We start from the raw sequence: 22801 nt of genomic DNA, 5'->3' as shown, positions 1-22801 counted from the left end.
AATTTTCAAGGACCCCAAGAAATCATTATAAACAAAAAAAAGTTACACCACTACTCTTACACCCTAACTATTTCATATTTCCTTAAAACAATTCATCTGCAAATAGCATTTCACAGCATGATCAATTGATCATTTTTCGAGAAGATATGAATTAGAATAAAGAAAATCACTTCAACTATACTTGATAGACCAGAGGTGGGCAAACTACGGCCCGCGGGCCGCATGCGGCCCGCAACAACTTTCTGTACGGCCCGCGAAAGCCTGAAGCAATTATATAAAAAAATAATCCTCAACTTGCTTGAAAATTTTAATTATTACAATGACTTAATTAAACTTTTTCTTCCTATATGTCATCTTGATAAAGATATATTAGCCTATAGTCTTTTTGTCGCATTGTAGTAGTTTGTTTCCCCAGCCACATTGTGATCTTGCATGAATGCATGGCTATAATTAGTGTCAAAGCAGCCATTGCTAAACAGCCGATTACGTCACAATCGAAGTTTCTGACTTTAGCCTGTCACATCATATGACTTTCTTTGTCGCTTTAGTCTTGGATCAAGGCCAAGACTTTTGGTAGAGAGAAAAGCGGCGATTGCGACAGTTTTTCTGATTATGTTAATTCGCTCACAGATGTATTCTGTTTAATTCGCTCAAAGTGGGTCTGGCAAAGTGTTATCTTGATGTGGGTTGTATTCAAACAAATAATTGAGACAAACAGTTTTTATATCTTTTATGTAATGTACATGTACTGTATATAAAATCTCCCTTTCGTTCGTCACTTTAAAAATAAATAAAAGCTTCTGTTTTAACTAGTTTAGATTTTATGTTTTGGTTTAATCTTAATTATACTGTACTGCGGCCCTCGAACAAATTCCGATTCTGAATGCGGCCCTCGAGATAAAAAGTTTGCCCACCCCTGTGATAGACAAACAGACATAGGATTAAAAACAAATCTATTTCCTTGGTTTTATGAAATTATATCATGTTTAGTTCGATGGGAGTGTGTTTCTGTACCTAACAACACATCTCGCCAAGCAGCTTCAATCAAGTACCAATTAAAAGAATAAAATTATTGTACCTCGACAAATGCATCTGTCAGGTCTGATGCCCGATCCATGATTGGCAAATGTCTCCCAGCAAGAATACGAACTTTCAAACGACCAGGCATGCTTTGCGTGTGAAAGCTGGTATTGACTTCAAGGATAGATTGAAATGAATGCTAAAAAAATTTGAAAAAAAGGTCAACAATAACACTCAACAGCCAATTTGCTTCTAAAACAAATTGAGTCATTCTTGGTCAATTTCGGGTCACTGTCTGAACACAAATACACTAAAAATTATTGAATAGCTCTGGTTTTCGAGATACGACATTATATCAAAATGTTCTTTACCTTCAGCTGAGGGAAGCTATATGCCTTTGTTCACTTGTTGCTTTCATCAGTCAGATCGAGTTGTGAATTTAATATACAGTAGTGGACAAATTATTAGCCACTTTTGAAAAAAAGGTAATTTTTTGTTTATTCTTAAAATCTACACAAACTATATAACTTTATTAAATGTTTATGAAATGGCAAAATAGTATTTCAATACTTTGTCTGACCACTTTTCGTGGGTTTTAGAGCAGCAGTTCTTCCAGACATACTGCCTTTCGATGTTTCATACAAACCTTGACAATGCCTAAACCCAGACATATATCACTATCAGATGTTGTATTTATCAGATGTATATATGTGTTGAATATTCTTGGTTATAAGAACATCATATATTTCATTTTTTTAAATATGCTAGATTCATTTTGTTGGTTCATATCCAGTAATTTTTCAAGCCATGGGAGTACCTTTAAATGTTTTTTATTCGTGCAATCGTAAATCTTTTTTATAATATGTGAAAGGGGGGCTGAATCTTTTTGGAGTATGCGTAGCTTATTTCCAATCTCGATATAACTCTCTAATTTGTGGCTTTGTAGGAACTCAATATCCCAATATATATATACTTTGCTGCGTTCATACCGGTACCGGTACTTCCTTTAACACTAAACAATCTGGGGGGACCATGAATACAAATAGCACTTCACACAAAATTTTGTTGTTATTCTGTTTTTTTTTTCATACCAGCAGGTCTAAACTCTCTCTCCGACGCTTGTCCTTCTTGTTTGAACTCTGTTATCCAGAACAGCTCGAGATATTCATCAGAATATATTAGTGGGGTTCCCAGGCACTCAGTCATTTCAACTTGATGCAAAAGTTTCGTTTTCAGTACCAGTTTGAAAGTAAGGACCTATAAAACAATTTTGGTTTGAGTGTCAAGCTGTCAGATAAAAAAAAACAAAATGGCGGCCAATTTCCAGATTTTTTCACATTATGCCTCGTAACTTTTGTACTATTGAACCTAGAATGGTGATTTTGGTCTCTAAACTTAGGTTTGTATACTGTATATGAGTAATTCGATAAAAATAAAATAAACATGATTGGAGGAATATGTTTTCTTATATTGAGTTAAGTTCCAAATAAATGTGTAACAATCTTGTTAGTTCTGCGTTGGAAGTATGAATTACTGCAAAATAGCGAAGCAGTGCAGAGCTGACCAGACAGTTAGTCGAAGGCACGCAAGAATGCCAAATTTGTACATCAATAGGCTACAGATTCAGCTCGTATAATATAGTTTAAGGCAAAACTGTCCGCACCAAAAAGATGTTTGGCACGCAAATAAGTCATTAACATTAGCACATAGCCACATAATTCGAACACTGGCAGGCTGCATTCAAAAGGTTGCCGACCCCTGGTTTAGGGTCATAAACCAAAGTCAATTATAACAAAAGGCTTGCAAAATTGCTCAAAAAAACTCTTCGAAGCAATACATTCAATAAGAAAATGGCTAACAAATTAACGAAGGCCCATATATTGAAATAATTGTATATTTTATATACATCTCAATATTGAAAATTGTTGTGTAGTCCAGCTATTTCTTGCATGTGCACTTGCACTGGCGTGTGCATTTTAACTTAGTCTTTACGCATTTGCACCGAGAGCAGATAATTGTGCAAGTGCACTTCACATCTAGATGGAAAACATCCTTGGCGAGGGGCAGAGTGGTCCAAATGGGAAGCAGCTTGCCGTCTTCTTCCTTCCACCCATGGTCAATTGGGTTCATGACAGGCATCATGGACATGTAGGCTGTTGTCCAGATGCTTGCTTGGAAGACACTTCTTTTAAGATGTTGATCCAAAGCATCACTAGTTGGGGGAATTCTCTCCACGTCTCTAGTTATCTGTGAGAACAACTTCATTCGAACGAGGTCAACATCATTGTCCTCATTTGATTCATTTGAGTACAGTCTACAGACAAAGTTTTTTGCCACTTCCTTCAACCTTGGGGATGTTTGGAATGGATTGTTGGCAATAGTTGCAAATTGCTCCATAAGGGATGGAACTTCGTGCATCAATGTGCAGCAGGATCGCTTACCCTTGAACTTGAAGGAAGAAGTACTGTCTGATCCAGTGAATGCATGGAAAAGGGCCATGGCTTTGCATATTGTCGTCCCTAGGTTTATGACAATAGTATTCAGGGAGATCATTTTGGTTCTCTTTCCCGCTTTGAATGAGATCTAAATTTCTGCTGCCGGGTTCAGAGCCTTTATGCGATGAAAGTTACTCAGAAGGATTACGATAACATCTGTGTCTCCAGTATACACCATCCCAATTGACGAAGATTGGAGTGCGTGGAGGAGATGTACTAAAACACGCGTGTCAGCTTCCTCATGGTTGCATTGATTCATTGGTGGACCGTTCCCAACATGGTGGACTTGATCACCTGCAGTGATGTAGACATTCTTGTCATTTGGGAACTCTTCTTCTGTTATCTTCGACAGGAATGTGAAAAGTTCCTTCTTGAACATCAACATTCGCTACAAACTTCTGCCAATTTCCTGGGATTTTGGCAGTACCAGATACGCGCTGTCGGATGCCTGTTCCTCGTTTTTCCCTTGTGCCTCCTTTGATCGTCAGTGCACGATACTGGTCCCAGACAATGTCTACTCTTGCCGATCGGTTCAAGTCATGGCGAACTCTTGGGCAAAATACCTTGTCGAAGTATGAATCAAAGGTCTTGCCTCGGACAGTTGTACCAGGAAGTGAGTGTATCAGTACTCCACCGTCAATAATAATGAAGTCGTAAACATCTGGTGCAAGTAACTCCTCGTCGACAGAAATTGCGCTACTTGCACTGGCTTCCGTGATATATACCAGCAAATCTGACTTGGTACAAGAGTTGAGGGACCCTTCAGAAGACAACGCAGGTGGGTATAGGGAAGATTCGTGCTGAAAAAATTTCTCCAAGTTCCCCCCATGGCTGTCTAATACAAGAAAAGCTTGCCCAAAAAGCTCTGCGTGACGTTTGAAGTACTGCATTTTCAGCTTAATTGCTGACTTTTTTTGTGTTTTCTTCTCATGGAAGAACACTAAGTTGTTGCGCTTGATCGGCGCTGTAAAAGGTGTGTCATTGGAGTCAAGCACACTCTGTCTGAAGTTATTGTACTGCTCTTGTCCCAAAGATTCGACGCTATGGACAGATACAGTAGCAACCGCCGACTCACACATCTTATCATCTAATGTAACCATGTCTCCACTGAACTCCTCAAAAGGATTTCCACTGCTCAGCAACACCTCCATCAGGTCTTTAACATGGCGTAGAAATCGGTGCTGAGATGCACATCCTTCTTCATGATGAGGGAGTTCTTCTTCATCATCGTCGTGAGCATTTACACCACTGAACTCCTCAATGACACGGCTGATTTCTGGGCCAGTCAATATCCAGCGTTCTAACATGTCACGATTCTCAGTGAGACCAATAATGCCACCAACTCCTTTCACCCTTTTGTTGGCTTGTTCGTGTGCTTGATCGATAGGTAAGGATGAGAAACGGTGATTGCTTTGATTTATTGTCCAGTGTCCCATATTAAATTCTTCCTGGATGCTAAGTGGAAGACCTTCCAGGTCTCGGATAAAGATTGGAATCCACCTTGCGTAATTGTGGTGGTCTAGAGCAGTGGTCTCCAACCTGTGGGTCGCGACCCCAAGTGGGGTCGCCTTAACTTTTCCTGGGGTCGCCACAACTCACCATAGGCTATTCAATTTGTTACCGTTTCAATTCATTACCGAAAAAAAGACTGATACTTTTTTGTTCTAGTTCGCAACCTTTGCCTGTGTTTTGGAGTACAGCTTGCTACCTCGTGGTGCAATAATAAAAAACGGAATAGTTGCGTCAAGTAGGACAGAGCAAAAGCATTTGCGATGCTAGTTAGACTAACTTTTTATTATTCAAGGTGACTCCAGAACGAGCGAATAGTTATTTTTGCAAGTGTAGTGTGCAACATTTCATCGGCTGTTTATGGTTTGCTTTGCAGCTAGTAATGGTAATTTGTAGCTAGTAAGTATAGCTAAATATTATACAAAAATGGCAGCAAAAAAATACCAGAAAAATATCATATGACGAGGCTTTTTTAAAACTTGGTTTCACTGAATTTAATGGCAAACCAAAGTGTGTAATCTGTCTTAAAGTTTAGCGGGTTTAACATAATGTATTAAACACAAAACAAAATATATAACATCATAACTCACGTTTTCGACACGTAGGTGTGTCCTCATCAGGGATTCAATTTGCAATATATGTAAATCAAAAATTGTAAGATAAATTTGACATTGCACTACAACTGTAACGACACTCTGGATTGAAAAGCACCTTTTCAGTCCAGAGTGTCGTTACAGACAGTGCAAAGTCAAATTTTTCTTACGATTTTGGGAAAAACAAAATGGGGTCGCATGTAAAAGTTGAAAATCATTTTCATGTAATTTGGGGTCGCTTCTTAAAAAGGTTGGAGACCACTGGTCTAGAGCAAAGAACAGAGGCGCAAGCTTCTGCAAGGCTGGGTTTTTTTTTTGGGTCATTTTTCGGTCATTGACAGATTTTTTAGCAAAATGTCCGAAAGTGCAAGGTATTAACCATGAGTTCTAACTTCCTCTCCCGATGTGCCCGGATGAACATGAATATGATCTGTTGGTACTTGTGTATGAGTAGCCAGAATTTGAACGTTGGACTCTGTTGGGAAGCTACAATGACCCAATCTTCAAAAGCCATCTCGGTTCCACTGTCTTTGTATGCTCGTTTTAGAAGGTTGTTAAGTACCACAACAGTAACTTGATGGGCATATCTTGTTCTCATTACATTGGATGCTTTCAGAAAAGCTGTGGCTGCTGCTTCTGTCTTCACTAGCCCAGATTTTTTCAGGGTTTCAGGCCAACCAGACCCACGCAGAAGATCTCCCATGGTGCTCCACAAAGCCATCTCAATGTGGAGCCCACCTAGCATGACCACAATCTAGTCTTTTGCATTTTTTTGGCGATGTCATAGAGTGGTTGATCCACTACCAATACAGGGACTTGGTGTGGGTTGAGGTGCTTAGTTGTCTTTTTCACCAGTTCCATTCCATGTCGAATCATTTCTGGAGTGGCGACTTTTTCATGGAAAAGTGGCAAGAGGGCTTTAATGCATTTTTCCGGTTGTCCAACACAATCTGATCGAGCAGCGTGGTAGGAAGACCACATCGCTGGAGTATGCATTTTTGCATCGCGATCCATCAATAGGATGTTATTTACTGCAGCCATCCACGCCTGTTCGTGATGTTTCTCCTCATCGAATGAACTCGTTGTCACTAGTTGCGGATCTTTTCCCGGAGGTTGGTTGACAAGATTTCGGCCCACTGGTGGTACAAACGTATACGAACGAGGCAGGATGGGTTCACTGTTGCGGGTTCCTGTTTTCTGTGAATTGATTTGTAGATATTCTTGATTCAACCCAGGCGTCTGTGACGAGGGAAATTGAAATATTGAAATACCAGTTCCATGAAATGATGAGCTTGCAGTGCGTGATGTGGGATTGTGATCCAAGTTATCCAGAGCTGCCACCGTGAAAATGTCCTGACGAAAGTTTGTAGGACAAACTATATCAGCGTTGTTCCTTGCATGATCTGCAATCGCCTGTGCAAATCTAGACTCAATGCTGAGGACTTTCTTATATGACACGCTCAGAGCATAGCTGTGTAGCAGTTGTACCAGCTTCCTGCTTCTTGTTTGGGAATGCAATTTCAGTGCCAGAAACACTGCAAGTGGAGGCTCACAATTCAAGTTTGCAGAAAGAGAAGTCATATTTAACATGGCCAACTGACTCACAGAGAGAATCTTCCTGGAAGTCTCTTGTACTGGTGGTAATGATTTGGGTCCTTCGAGGAGTTGACGGAAAAAATACTTCATACATTGTGGAACAGATGATTCTTCGCAACCATTAGGAAATGAGCCATCAAACTTGAATGCAGTGTCGTGATCCAAAACAGCTTTACGGAGAATTGATGCTGCCATTAGTAATGTACGTACCTCCTCATCTGGTGTTTGAGTTGCACCTGATATGACCTTTCTAGCCGTCCTCAAACAAATGATGAAAACTCGGCCTCAGATACCTTTTTCTTCTGTCAAATTCGGGAAGTGTTCCAGGACTCTTTCCTTTAGGTGTGTTCGGTTCACGGTCTTCTGGATTCCATATTGTTCTAATCGCTCGGTCATCATATCTGTCAGATCTTGCAATGCAAAAATTGTACGACCTCCAGTGACTTCTTTATAAATTGGAGCAGTTCATTTTCTGTTGTGGCCTTGAGATTTTCGCTAATTGTGTCTTGTTTACAAACCGCATCGTAACGACGATTGAACCCTGTGTAGCAGTTCCGGTGATACTTAGCTTCAATGGTGACCAGATCACCTTCGGCAAGGAGTGCCACAATATGCTCTTCCCCCAGCGCTACCGCCTTGGCATGTATCTGTTGGGTGAGTGTTACCTTCTGGAAAGAATGGTCCGCTACATCTGTTTCATCACCACAGAAGATACACACATTACGATTAACGCTTGCGTGACTCCGCCGTGATCTTTTTCTTGCAGGATACAATCCTTCGTTATGACGTTGTCTAGCATGGTCAAGTGCTGATGCTCTGTATAGCTGACGACAAGATTTATGCCAGGATGCACGATTCTTTTGCATGGATTCTTCATCTGGTAGTTTTACGTACAAGTGGGGAGAAGCACCAATTTCTCTGAACTTATTTGCGAGGCTGGTGATTTGTGTGTAGGCTCCCTCTCTACGACTGGCGACTGGATTTGCAAGAGGACAAACTAGCACTTCTTCAGTTTGCTTTTGACACAAAATACACAACTGCCACATCGGCCTACTTACAGTAGCCATCCTAACAGAAACAATCTGGAAAGAAACAAAAACATAAGTGATCAGTCAGTAGCTTATAAATCATGCATAAACACATTGACTGTTGTGTTGAAAATGAATTCCTAGTTCTGCCCGTGAACTCACACCCATAGATGAGAAGTATAAAACAAATGAGAACTCTAATGTACAAACTGTAAGCGAAAAGACCTTGGCTGCTAACGTGAAATAATTGCGCTTAGAATTACGTTATAAGCACGTTCAAATCAAAAGAATCTATCATCAATAAGAATCAAAGGAATCTAACCTACAAAACGGCAAACAAATCTACAAATTGATGTTACGTCAGAAGAACCGAATTATTAAACATTTTATCGAAAATGCGCTCTGTTGATCAATAATTAAAAAACAATAATGAAATAGCAACATATACTCACCCAAATTTTATCGGGCGATCCTTATAACTACTAAATCGATTCTCAGATTCTGGTACGCTCATGTACTCATCATATCATAATCCATCGTCGGTTTGTTCCCCACTAGTAGGGGTGGCCGATTGTTTCCGCGCAGCAACTTTTCTCCATTTCACCCTGTCCCTTGCATCTTCCTCCTTCAGTCCGACTTTTTTAAACTCATCCTTCACTTGTTGTTTACCTTCACCTTTAGATCTGGTGCCTTTCTAAGAAAACTTCCTTCCTCCCTCCTTTATCACATGTCCATACCATCTTACTCCATTTGCCCTTGCCAGTTGGTCTATGGTCTCTCTCATCTCTAGCATATCCAACAATTCTTCAGTCCTTTTTTCCCTTCTCGTTTTCACCCCACACATTGCTCTCACCATTGACCTTTCCGTTCTTCTCAGGATTGCCAGTTCACTCTCTCTCAATACCCATGTCTCGCTACATATGATATAGCATTGCAGGCCGCACACAGCTCCGATATACTTTTCCTTTCATCCTTAGTGAAAATTTTCTGCCATACAACATTTCCCCACATTCCCTGAACTTTGCCCAGCCCAATCTTGCCCTTGTTGTCACCGCTGCTTCACATCCACCACTTCCATTTATCTGATCCTGGGTTTTTTTTTTCGCTGAGACTTTTCGGTCATTTGTCCGAATTGACTTGAAAAAATTCGGTCAATTTTATTTATTTCGGTCATTTTTAGTCATTTTTGGTCATATATAGTGAATTGACTATATATTTTTTCGGACATTTTGACCGAATTGACTATATTTTTTTCGGACATTTTGCTAAAAAATCGGTCAATGACCGATAAATAAGCGAAAAAAAAAAACCCAGATCTGATCACCCAGATAACAGAAGTCTGTCACTGTTTCGATGCCATGGCAGAACTCATCATCATGGCCTTCCACTTCATTCCTTCCTTTACTGCATTTCCCACAAACAAAACACTTCGCCAATCTTGTTGCGGCTCTCTTGACATTAGCACATCTTGCATGTACCCACTTTCCACATTCCTTGCATTGCATTGAATTTCTCAGTAGTACTGTTTCTCAGCGTAGCCTACTGTAGTTAACTAATGTAACATTAAAATTATGAATTTCGCTAAGAACAGACGTCATATATAATACGAAAAGAGAAGAGAAATGATTCGAATGGTAGCGTCATGCACAAAAAGTACAAACTGCGTTTGCCGGCGCAAAACTTCTAACTACGTTGATTCAACGTCAAGAAACACAAAGTCAACAAAATGTAAGATTTTGCTGACGCACAAATAAACGACCAAACGAAGCGGCGTTCACAAATAACAAGACATTGGGCATTACGTAGCTGGTTCAGCTTCAAAACAAACCAGTCAGTTGAGGTCAGTTGCCTAATAAACGCTGTTTATGGCACAAATTATCAACGGGAGTTATCAATCAGTGGGGACATTCTCTTTAAATGCTCGATACAAAGGAAATAATTTATTTTCCTTGCTATCACTCGAAGTTACTTAGACATCGACTTCCGATTTCAAAACTAAAAAACAATGATGTAATAAGGGTGCGAACAGTGAACGTAACATTGACATAGACACTAAAATCACCACTCTATGCTCCAATCATGTTTATTTGATTTTTATCGAATTACTCATATACAGTATACAAACCTAAGTTTAGAGACCAAAATCACCATTCTAGGTTCAATAGTACAAAAGTTACGAGGCATAATGTGAAAAAATCTGGAAATTAGCCGCCATCTTGAATTTTGGCCGCCATTTTGTTTTTTTTCATCTGACAGCTTGACACTTGAACCAGAATTGTTCCTTAGGCCCTTACCGTCAATTTGGTACTAAGAACAAAACTTTTGCATCAAGTTTAAATGAAATCGAAAAAATGCATTGGCAGAGAACCCCACTAATAGGCTACCCCAAAAATAGTGTTGTTGGTTTGATATAAAGTGTGCAAAATGAATAAGCTACTGCAGGACTGTACCTGTTTCCAATCTGTACAGTCTAGTCACTGCATAGAAAGCTGGTTGATGTGTAAGCTACCAATGTTTGAATCGCATTTCCTAGGCCAGGGGTGGGGAACCTGCGGCCCGCGGGCCGAATGCGGCCCGCGTGACTGTTCCATGTGGCCCGCGTCAAAATTTCTTTACCCAAAATATATTAAAACAACAGCTCAAAAAAGAGTAGGTTCTGCATTCTCGGTATATTGCAAATGGCCTTCTGTGACTAGTAATCCATCATAAAAGGCCATTTGTAACAACAATGTGTACGTCACAATGTGTAGGCTACGTCACAATGTGGCCGTCCCATGTGACCAGTTATTGTTAATCGGCCAGTTATGCCATTCGTGAAAAGTGTTTTGCAAAGTTAGTGGGCTACTTCTCAAATTAGCAAAATTTAACGTTGTATAATGGCTTCTGGAAAGAAAAGAAAGATTGGTGATGAAGACAGAATGTTCCAGAAAGATTGGACAAAATTTCGAAATTTTTAGTGGCCCACCTGTGTTATTTCTCATTTTATGTGGCCCGCAATGCTAAAAAGGTTCCCCACCCCTGTCCTAGGCATATCTGTCAAAAAATAAATCAAATATAGTTATTATATTAGCCTACTATTTCACCTAAAAGGAGGATCATCAGAAGGTCCTTATTCAAATAGAATATCAAAAATAAATGCATCTGTCAAAAAATCTGTCTATATCTGTATGTTAAATCTGTCAAAAAACAAATGTATATTGGTCAAAATAATGAAATATTAATGCAGTGTGCTATGGTGCTATGTAATACATATAATTCCATATGGAGCTGGTATACAAGCCCCCCCCCCCCCCCTTTCCCCCCTTGGTAACTCATGATAAAGACAGGACTCAACCAAACATATAAGGTAAAATTACTTTACCTTTGCTTTGCTGTTCACACACTTCAATCCACATGTTTTGGTCAATTCCTCTTTGTCATGAGTTGCCAAGGGGGGGGGGGGGACTTGTATACGGTACCAGCTCCTTGCATATTACGGTACTACAAGAGATAACTTTATTTGCCAATCAGATTCTATAATAGTACGATACACATTATAAGCTTACATCACAATAACAAACACATAGACGAACGCATAAGTATGCTCAGTGTTAACAAATTCAATCTGATTAACCAGGAGTGCTCAGCGAAAGACCATTTGGTCGTCTAGTCCAGGGTTTCCCAAACTTTTTGGGCAATGGACCCCTATTTGTCAAAGTGTTTTTTCGCGGACCCCAATCTTATGTCGCATCAATTTTCCGCCTAACCAGCGATAAATTTTAATACAAATAAAAATCAGTAACACTGAATCATGTTTATTAATCGAAATGACAACATCAATGGGATGGATGTGATTGCTTCTTACTGCACAACTTGTCAATTCTTGGAGCAATTTGTGACAAGCAAACTCGCAATTCAGAGTCTACGATAAGTCTGGACCGGTATTTTGTCTTCATATTTGTAAGAGCTGAAAATGCTGTCTCACACATGTAGGTAGTGGCAAAAGGTAATAACATTTGGGTAGCCTTTTGTGAGAGCAGTGGATGTTCGTTCTCAACACTTAACCAGAAAGATGCAAGAGGTTTTTGATTGAAACTAATCATTAAAGTTCGGTCAGATGACAATTCAGCCAATTCTTCTTCTTTGCGTCCTGACAGATCAGTTTTTGCAACAACAAAAGGGTTTAAAATCCAGTCAAAATTCTCATATGTCTCTTTTAAAAAGTACTTCGTAAAATGTACAGAAAGCAATTCCAAATGTTGATGAATGTCAGAGAAAATCAAATCTGTATTTATTAAAGGTTTGTTGGCAATGTAGTCACACAGAACAGGAAACATATCCACAACATTTTCATTTATTCTCGTTTTCCATATGTTGAGTTTCTTTGTGAATGCTGTTATTTTGTTTTGACTGAGTAAAATGTTCGCATCTCTTCCCTGAAGTGACAAGTTCAGTTGATTGAGAAGGTTAAAAATATCTGCCAGATATGCAAGTTTTCCAAGCCAAATTTCATCGGCTACTAGTGAAGCTAAGTCCGCATTGTGCGCTCGCAAGAAAATTAAAACCTCCTCTCGCAGTTCAAACAGGCGTTCTACAATCTTTCCTCGCGACAGCCATCTAACTTCCGTGTGGAGCAAAAGGCTTGAATGTTCTGAGCCTAGTTCATCGCAAAGTTTCGAAAACATTTGGGACTGCAGTGGGCGAGCTTTGATAGAGTTGATAACTTTGACACATAAAGATAAGACTTCAGACAAAGATTTTCCTAAATGTTTTGCAACAAGCGCTTCGCGATGAATCATGCAGTGCGTTCGTATAATGTTCGGTACTTTTTCCCTGATACGAGCTACAGCCCCGGAGTGCTTGCCGGTCATTGAAGCTGCACCATCGGTACATAGCGCCACACATCGTTCCCACGACAGTTCTGATTGTGAAAAGAAACCACAAAGTACGTTGAAAACGTCTAAACTGGTTGTTCTGCATTGCATTTGATGACAAAACATGAAATCTTCTATCATTTCGTCTCCCCATGAATATCTAACATAAACCAAGAGATGTGCTTGGCTGGCAATGTCCGTACTGTCATCCAATTGGATTGCAAAATTAGTTTGATTCAGTCTTTCAAGCAGCTGTGCTTTTATGTCATTCGAAAGTTCATCGATTCTTCTTGAAATCGTGTTGTTCGACAATGGAATTTTTTTAAGCTTGGCTGCACATTTGCCGTCCAAAACTACTTCACACATGTCAATTGCTGCTGGAAGAATTAAATTTTCCGCAATTGTGTGAGCTTTCTTGGCTCGAGCAACCCATAGCGCCACTAAATAAGATGCTTTCATTAATTTTTTGTTCGACACCAAAGATTGTGTAAAAGTTTCTTTTTGCTTTAAATATTTTTTTTTCTTTCTGTCAAAAAAAGCCTGTGGCTTTCCAGCTAGCTCAGGATGTTGAGCCATCAAATGCCGCTTTAACTTGGCTGGTTTCATACATTCATTCGACAATGTTTTGTAGCATATTAAACACTGAGGCTTAGTAACATCTGAAGGACATTCAATCGCCCGGAGCTTAAGATACTCCTCATCGTATGTTCGAACTTTTTGTCTCTTCGTCTTCCGGGATGAAACATCCTGAGATTGCTGGGCTTCACATTCCGAATCATTCGACTTATCCTTTCGCTTCAAAAATTTATCCATAAGATTTGAACTATAACACTAAAATTTAAAAACAGAAAAAAAATATCCGTGTCAGTCAGGATATTAGAAAAATCGCAGAGGTGGCACTGCAGCTGACTACCGGTACATGTTTGACAAATTTATTTCTGCACAAACTTTTGCAACAGGCTATCGCTTAGCCTCAATTGTTGTAGGCCTACTGACTTTGTAGACTACCGGAGAAAAAGCTGCGCAGAAATATATTTGTAAAAAATGTTGTCAGCTGCAGTGCCACCTTTGCCATTCTACTAAAAGTTAACACAAATGAATTATCTGATAACTTCGATTCGTTACTATTCTATCGTCCCTTCGCTACTGCTACTCTTATACCTAAACACCGCCCCTTCGCATTGAGTTATTTCTATGTTTTTATCTATTATTTTTATTTTATTTTGAATTATTAAGCTAGGCCTAAGGCCAATTCGAACAAAAATTGAAACTTCAGAACTTCATAACCTTACCACCTATGGGGTTATCTATTTTCATGCTCGGACTGCATAGACCTACAGGTAGCTAACCGAAAAACAGTTTAGCCTTGTAGCTATATAGCAAACATTCCCGACTGCTATACACCGTTCGTCTAATTGTTGCATCATAGACGCCGAATGCAATCTTTAAGGTAGAGCAATTACCAAGACGTACTAATTCATTTCAAATATTTAAGATTGACACGGCCTAACATTCATTAAATAATTCATTTTAGTTACAAATCACGGCGGCATTCATCTGCGACAATGGAAGTACGGTACCGTACAATGTCAAGCCTGTTTTCGCCATTTTGTCATATCATCAGGGACCCCCTGTGCAGTCTTTGCGGACCCCCAGGGGTCCGCGGACCCCACTTTGGGAAACCCTGGTCTAGTCAGCTGCTCCCAACTGGTCATTAATGAAGACACCAATGAATTGAAGAAAGCACTCGAATACTACAACAAAATCAAAGTGTCTTGTTAGGGCTACTCTTGTCATCCAGTATTCCTAATTCCAGTATTCCTAATTCCAGACAATTTATATTTATCAAACTACTTTGAATGAAATTAACAATATTATTCATGCTATGCCAGCAAAAACTAGCAGTGGCATCGATGAAATACCATCCATAGTTGTAAAGTCAACCCCAAACAATATACTGCATGCTTTAACTCATATATTTAACTTATCTTTAACGAGTGGAAAATTCATAAATACATTTAAGTTGGGGAAGGTGATACCTATCTTTAAAAAGGGTAGCTGCAAAGATTCAAACAACTACAGACCAGTCAGCCTACTACCTGTGTTTTCAAAGATATTAGAAAGAATCATGTACAACAGATTATACTCGTTTTTAATTAGACATAAATTTTTCTATAACAATCAATTTGGTTTCAGAAAAAATCATTCCACAAGCCATGCTGCTTCAATGCTAATAGAAAGTATCACCAGTATACTAAACGACAACCATCTTGCATTAGGAATCTTTCTTGATTTATCTAAAGCATTTGACACCATCGACCATAAAATATTGCTAGCTAAATTATATCATTTCGGAATAAGAGGCGTGGCCTATGATTGGTTCATGAGTTACCTGAGTAAAAGAAAACAAAGAGTTGTTTTCAATGGCACACTATCTTCTAACGTTAACAACATATCTTTGGGTGTCCCACAAGGGTCTATCTTAGGCCCTCTTCTATTCCTGATTAATGTAAATGACTTTCCTAACTGCCTTCAACACGGAACTGCAATTATGTTTGCAGATGACACCACCATTATATATAAAAATAAAACCGTTTCTGCTGTATGATATTGCAAATCAAGAGCTTGTATGCATAGATCAATGGCTATCAACAAATCGATTGTCTCTAAATGTCACCAAAACCAAACATATATTATTTTCAAGTCAAGGAAGCAAGACACTATCATGCAACCCACCCTTAAATATTCGAAAAAACAACATAGAACAAGTTGCCTCAATAAAGTTTCTGGGAATAATTGTAAACGAGCATTTGTCATGGAAATCTCATATGGAAATCTTGCTTCAAAAAATAAGATCAACACTCTGCGTGACAAAAAAAATTAAGCCTTTCCTAAACAAACAAGCACTTCTCTCCATTTACCATTCTCTAGTTGAGAGTCAGATATTATATTGTATCTCAACATGGTGTCATGAAAACAAAACTACATTGCAAAAGCTACAACGTACATGCAATAACTTTCTTCGTACTGTATTTAACATTGACCGCAGAGAAAGCGTAAAAGGTGTAATGGAACTCAACAATTTAAAATCAATTAACCACATGAAAACTACAGAGATTGCAACTTTCATGTTTAAATATTCAAAAAGGCTACTTCCCACAACATTCAATGATATAATTATGTGTAAACAATCAAGTAGCCTAACAACAAGAAGTAATTCTCCTTATATTCCGATATATTGTAGAATTAACACTTGCAAACAATCAATACGGTACATGGGGCCAACAGTTTGGAACAAGCTTCCCCCTACTATAAGAAATGAATGCAAAACTGTAAAAGGCTTTAAATTAAAAATGAACAAGCTAAATCTTTCTTAAAATGATCCTATCTAAGTATTACATGCACCAAACATGCTAATATTATTTTTTTTTGCCCAGAAATGATAGGCCAATGTGTGTAGATTCATTAGCAAAATAGTAAGGTTGTAAGTACTCCTATACTGGCCTTCTGGTTCTTGTGTTTTTTGTCCACAGAAGTTCTACAGAGTCTTCAGAAGTTTCTCCATCCTCTTCGACCAATCGCCATCTTTCGGTGAAGCGGTGGCCATGTGCTCCAACCAGTTGTTTTTTATATCAATATCTTGGACTGGATCGTCATGCTATTGTCTGATTATTTATCTATTTTTCTAACATGCCAAATTGGATTTCTTTATCACTTTTGTTATGGTTTAACGTGTAAAACATATACACGGTAACCCAAATTTATCATATTACTGTGACATGCCACTACTACTTCCCAGCTAGTGATGCCTGTCGTTTTTGCATTAATTCAACGTTTGCTAACGTTGGATCAGTGTGGAAGTGACGAGTTTAGCTGACTGGGTTTTAAAATTATCGCTTTATCAACGCAACTTTTATCAAAGCACGCTTGATATCTTCAAGACATAACTTCCCTGGGTATAATTGAATTTCCGAAAGATGATGATGTTGTTTTTGCTAGTTTGTTTTATTTGTTTTCGTCATTGTTTTCAGTGTCGTCAAGTTATAGCCTATCTACTGTATTTTGTGAGTCGTGCAAGGCCTATGGTGCGTTGCGCTTGAAATGGCTTTGCCCGTGGTAGGATTTCTTTGTGGGGTTTTCTTTGCCTGCCTTGCTCTTCTTGCTATGAGCTAAACGCATCAAGACGTGTTCCCCTTAAGACCATCAGCACTCTTGATAACGCACCATGGCCGATCTTCATAGCAACTGTCCATACAAATCTTAAATATATCAGCTAAAGCTATGTGGGCTAATAAAGCTATAGCCTAAATTTATTTGTTTTTTTTTTGTTTATTAACATTTTCTTTTTTATTTTCTTATATCTTAAATTTTTCTGAAGGTGTTGCGACCGTGCCAAATTTTTTTTTTCAACTCAATAACTTACTTCGGTCACAAGCACGTTTTTAACGTTCGCGTTTTGTCGCTTCTACCTTTTTCTCGACCTTTGCTATGTTGACGTGCATTGTTTTGATATGATGGTCAGAAATAAAAACAACTGAACTGAACTGAACTGACTGAAAAACGCTTCAAAGTTCAAATAGATTTGAAACTCTGCAAAGTGCAAATGCAATCCTGCAAACCTCATCACGCTCGGATGCAACCTAGTTCGTACCCTGAACAGTTCGTACCCTCAGTTCGTACCCTGAAAAGATCGAGAGAAAACATTGAAAAAAGCGGAAGTCGCTGATCGCAGTTTCCGCAAACATTTTAAAATTTTCCCCCTGAAAAGATCGAGGGAAAGATAGCACAAAGCCGAATCGCTGATCACAGTTTCCGCTAACCCTAACCGTAACCCTATCCTAACGCTAACCCTCGCTCATCGCAGTTTCCGCAAACATCTTTCCGCAGTTTCCGCTAACCCTAGACTAATCTATGCTCTAACCCTAACCTTCGCTGATCGCAGTTTCCGCAAACATTTTTCCGTAGTTTCCGCTAACCCTTATCCTAACTCTAAGTTTCTAACCATAGAGTAATCTATGCTCAAACCCTAATCCTCGCTGATCGCAGTTTCCGCAAACATTGTTTCGCAATTTCCGCTAACTGCAGTTTCCGCTAACCTTTACCTTAACCATAGACAGTGGCGCCGGCAGGGGGGGCAGGCGGGCAGCTGCCCCCCAATGTTTTGGGCATCATTTTTTTTTTTTATTAATACAAATTAATATTTTTTTTTAAATATTTGGATCCCAACCTCAAGTAAGTCAACTCAAGTTGCAAGGGGGGGGAGGTAAAAGCTCTCTCTTTAAAAAAAGTATGGAAAACCTTGATGACTAAATTGTACAGTAGATAAAAATATTTTCTACAGAAGCAAAGATATAGACTTTTTAAAGTTATAACTAACATCACATTGATGTAGAAAAATAACAACCTGTTAAATTTTTGATACCTCACACTCCCATGACTTCTTCCGCGCGCATTTTGGCATTGGTTGCTTGCAGTGATCCTTTCACTTAAACAAAACGTTTTGTTTCAGCAGTTTTGAGTTGTTCGATTCTTTAGTTGTAAAGGAGACTCAATTTCTCCAATATTTATCATTTATGTTTCTTCTTTAATCTCAGCAGAGTGTAAAACTTGTAAAAGTTTTTCATCCATACGACGTCATGAATGAAATTATATCTCAAATCGGCGTAATGACGTGACATCATCTAAACATTTTACCGAATAATAAATTAACAAATTCGATCGTCAAAAGTGGTTTGGTGGTGGTAAATACTACGTAATGAAAAAAATGTGATAAGGTTGGAAGACATTACGTCATGTATTTTCAATACAAATATGAAGTTTAAAATTTATTCTTTTGTTCATAATCGTAATCCACCTTCAAAGCGGTACTACAAAGAACAATTTTCGATAAGGGGGGCATCAAGAATAAGTCGACATGACTTTTAACCCTTAGAAGGATGGGCTCCTGGAGTCTTGCTCAGTTTGGGGGGGGGGGGGGCTGTCAATTCTTCTTATGCTTTAGGAGTGATATCTCTGTTATTTTGGCACGGTTTCAAAATTTGGGATTCACTTTGTAAAATTATTCACGCTGAGCATATCCGAAAATTAAAACTATGTGAATTTTAGAACTGCTCATATAGGCCTACGTTGAAATGTTGAGGTCACTTATGAGTGTAATTTGTAGCGTGAGTTTACACATTATTTTTTGGTAGAGTAATGAAGAACGTGCATAGTAATGTTGTGATTAATTTTTTTTACATTATTTTACATACAGCCAATGCCCTTTACGCTGTGAAACAGTTAGGATTAACGAGACATGGGCCAAATTAATTACTTTCATCCAGCTGATGGGAAAATGTTTTACAATAGAATATGAAATATTTCAGAGGATGTGCTGAGAAATGCCTTATATCTTTCAATTTATAACCTTTATTCGCTCAAAATTTCAGCTCAATAGAGGTGAATAAAAGTTAGGAAAAGTCAAGAAATCTCGTAGTCGCAGCCTCAGTGGTTTTAGAGATACAACTGTTGATACAAAAAAGTTGAATTGGCAGCCCCCCCCCAACCTTCAAAGGGTTTGCATTGAGTCAACAGATCTATACCTTAAGGTTTACGTCAGCTCCGGAGATCAGTAAAATATAAGGTTGTCATCTTCAGAGCAACAAGACCATTGATTGATTCGTTTAGTGAGGATTCGTAGTCCCATTGCTTTCATTTTGAGTGATCATACTGATTTTCAATTTATTCCTACAAGACGTTACGTAATGAAAAAATATATAACTAAGGTTGGAAGACATTACGTCATGTCTTTTCAAAATGAAGTTTAAAATTTATTCTTTTGTTCATAGTCGTAATCCTCCTTCAAAGCGGTAATACAAAGCACAATTTTCGATAAGGGGGCATCAAGAATATGTCGACATGACTTTTAAGGTTTACGTCAGCTCAGGAGATCAGTAAAATATAAGGTTCTCATTATCGTGATTGTAAGCAGCGGGAAATTTTTTTCTCTAAAAAACAGATTCCCGGGAAGCTAAACATTTTTTCCAGCCCTGGTAGAAAACAAGAGAAATTAAATAATATACCCTGTCTTGCATGTCTTGCACCAGTGGCGTAGCCAAGGGAGGAGGGTTCGGGGGTTTCAACCTTTCAAATTGAATTTACGGATGTTAATACATTGTTTACAAGAAAAGTTTTAGCCTATGATGTAATTTCTCGTCAAACTGTGCAAGGATGCAAGCCATCTGCAACTGCTGAGATCGCTTGTTCGATCTAGATTAACATCTAAACAGCTATTCGTTATACAAAACTTGAATATTGTTCCAGACAATTGTTCACCTAATCAAACGTCATATAAAAACCGTTCAGGTCTACTGAATCTTAGCGTATTACGTCTGGTCACAGCGGTAAACCATAATCTCTTCGTGGGAAAATTGTAACATAAAGTTCCCGGATCCGTTCGTCTGCATGTAATGACCGAAAAATAAACACTCTTTTGAAACGTCTATTCAAAAGTGTATTCCTGTAAAATTAGCCCGCGGCTATCGAAAATGGAACGCAACACCGTACGCCTCTAAAACTGTCACTACAGAACAGATTACTTGGATAAAAGACGGAAAATTTGTCCAGCTAGCAAGCACCAAGCAAACAGTTAAACTTGCGACTGACTTCCAACAAACACTTTTACGAATGACTAGAATAATTTGCGATATCTCAAATGCACGGAGACAGTAACTGTGACGCAATAATGAAAGACAATTATGAAGTCATTCAAACAGGTGTTCAAGCGGCTAATGCAATATTTCATCAGGTCTTACGACCGATGGTGCAATATTTGGACATTTTCTAGCAATTTCCATGACGTAAGATGCCAGCTAGGTTAAGTAGACCATAACGGTTTTTATATGACGTTTGATTTGGTGAAAATTGTCGGGAACAACGTCATGGAATTTTTCCTAAACATGAGCAGAGATTGCACCATCGTTCGTACGACTTGTGTCAAACCTGTTTAAACCTGTTTCAGTGTCAAACCTGTTTAAACATGAAATATTGGATCACCAGCTTTGAACACCTGTTTGAATTGCGTGACAATGTCTTTCACTATTGCGTCACAGTACTGCGAACGTGAGTTTGAGATATTGGTATCTATTCTGGTCATTCGTGAAATGGTTGCTTGAGAGTTAGTCGCACATTTAACTGTTTGCTTAGTGTTTGCTAGCTGGACAAAAATTTCGTCTTTATCCAAGTAATCTGTTCTGTAGTGACAATTTTTAGTGGTGTACGCGTTGCACCCATTTTCGATAGCCGCGGGCTAATTTTACAGGAATACACTTTTTGAATAGACGTTTCGAAAGAGTGTTTTTTTTTTCGGTCATTACATGCAGACGAACGGATCCGGGAATTTTATGTTACATTTTTCCCACGAAGAGATTATGGTTTACCGCTGTGACCAAATATATCAGAAATAGCCTAAAGTAACTTCATTGTCTCAAAGCTTTTTGTTTGACACTCATCAAGATGTATGACCTCTATGACGTTACATTTTCTAAACTTCGGGTTGACTTCAGAGCATAAAAGTTAGTGACTTACCAGAATAAGATCGTTTTTTGAATCAACCAACGAGAAAATTGATAAATAATAAAACTGTAATAATCTCGCAAAAATAGCAATCAACCTATGTCTCTAAAACAAAGTTTGCCTAATTTTAAACGAAACTGCATTAAAAGAGCGAGTTTTGCCAATACCAAACATTCAAATATCTCAGTCTGAAATTAGCAACAAGAAAGCATAGAGACTTAGCTTTATTTCCGAAAAATGCCGAAGAAAACATGATCTTATCCTTTTGCTATGCCACCGGACAGCACCATTTTACAGAAATATTCATACCCACAATTTTGATGAAAATGCTCTCAGAATGCACCAAACTGAAAGTAATTTTTCAAAAGCTCTAACCCTAACCCTCGCTGACAGCAGTTTCCGCAAACAATTTTTCGTAGTTTTGCAGTTTCCGTTAACTGCAGTTCCCGGTAACCTTTACCCTAACCATAGAGTAAGCTATGCTCTAACCCTCGCTGATCGCAGTTTCCGCAAATATTTTTCTGCTGTTTCATTTTTCCGCAGTTTCAGCTAACCCTAACCCTCGAGTTTGTTTGCGGAAGCTCCGATCAGCGAGTTCGGCTTTGTGCTATTAAACTGCGATCAGCGACTTCCGCTTTTTTTAATTTTTCAGGGTACGAACTGAGGGTACGAACTGTTCAGGGTACGAACTAGGTTGCACCCGTCACGCTCGACCAATTTTACTAACAAACTTTCCGCACTTTTTGCAGAATCAAAGTCAGGGTTGCCAGCTTGGCTAGCGTATTATTATACGGTTTGGTGAGGTGCAGTTTGTGGGCTCTTTTGTCTATTGAGTATTGATGTTCATCTATAAAAAGATATCAAAATCTCTGCTTCATTGGTCATGATTAGTTTTAAGCCAAATGCTTTTGAAGCAAGCAGTGTTTTATCGATGTATATTTTAAACCATATTTTATGCGCATCTCTTCAGTTCAGTTCAGTTGTTTTTATTTCTGACCATCATATCAAAACAATACACTTCAACATAGCAAAGGTCGAGAAAAGGGTAGAAGCGACAAAACACGAACGTTAAAACGTGCTTGAGACCGAAGTAAGTTATTGATTTGAAAGAAATTTGGCACGGTCGCAACACCTTCAGAAAAATTCGAGTATTT

At 38.7% G+C, this 22801-nt stretch overlaps 1 protein-coding gene across 2 annotated transcripts in view; it reads right to left on the bottom strand.

Moving 5' to 3' along the window:
• LOC145778016 (C2 domain-containing protein 5-like) overlaps positions 1 to 11369 on the bottom strand; it is a 62176-nt gene extending 50807 nt beyond the window's left edge. Inside the window, exons 1-3 of one of the 2 annotated variants that reach the window (XM_082589400.1) lie at positions 11325 to 11369; positions 2112 to 2277; positions 1079 to 1219 (exon numbers count right to left, since the gene is read on the bottom strand). In XM_082589400.1, coding sequence (XP_082445526.1) covers positions 1079 to 1168 — 90 coding nt within the window. In that variant the 5' untranslated portion in view covers positions 1169 to 1219; positions 2112 to 2277; positions 11325 to 11369. Of the gene's footprint in view, positions 1 to 1078; positions 1220 to 1391; positions 1488 to 2111; positions 2278 to 11324 lie in introns of those variants that run through there. The other variant, XM_082589402.1, reaches the window with a different exon arrangement.
• Positions 11370 to 22801: the final 11432 nt, after the last annotated feature.

Source organism: Aplidium turbinatum, chromosome 10 (assembly GCF_918807975.1).
Source record: "Aplidium turbinatum chromosome 10, kaAplTurb1.1, whole genome shotgun sequence".
Taxonomy (NCBI): Eukaryota; Metazoa; Chordata; class Ascidiacea; order Aplousobranchia; family Polyclinidae; genus Aplidium; species Aplidium turbinatum.
Note: the sequence above shows the minus strand (reverse complement) of the source record. Positions and strands in the feature narration are given on the sequence as shown.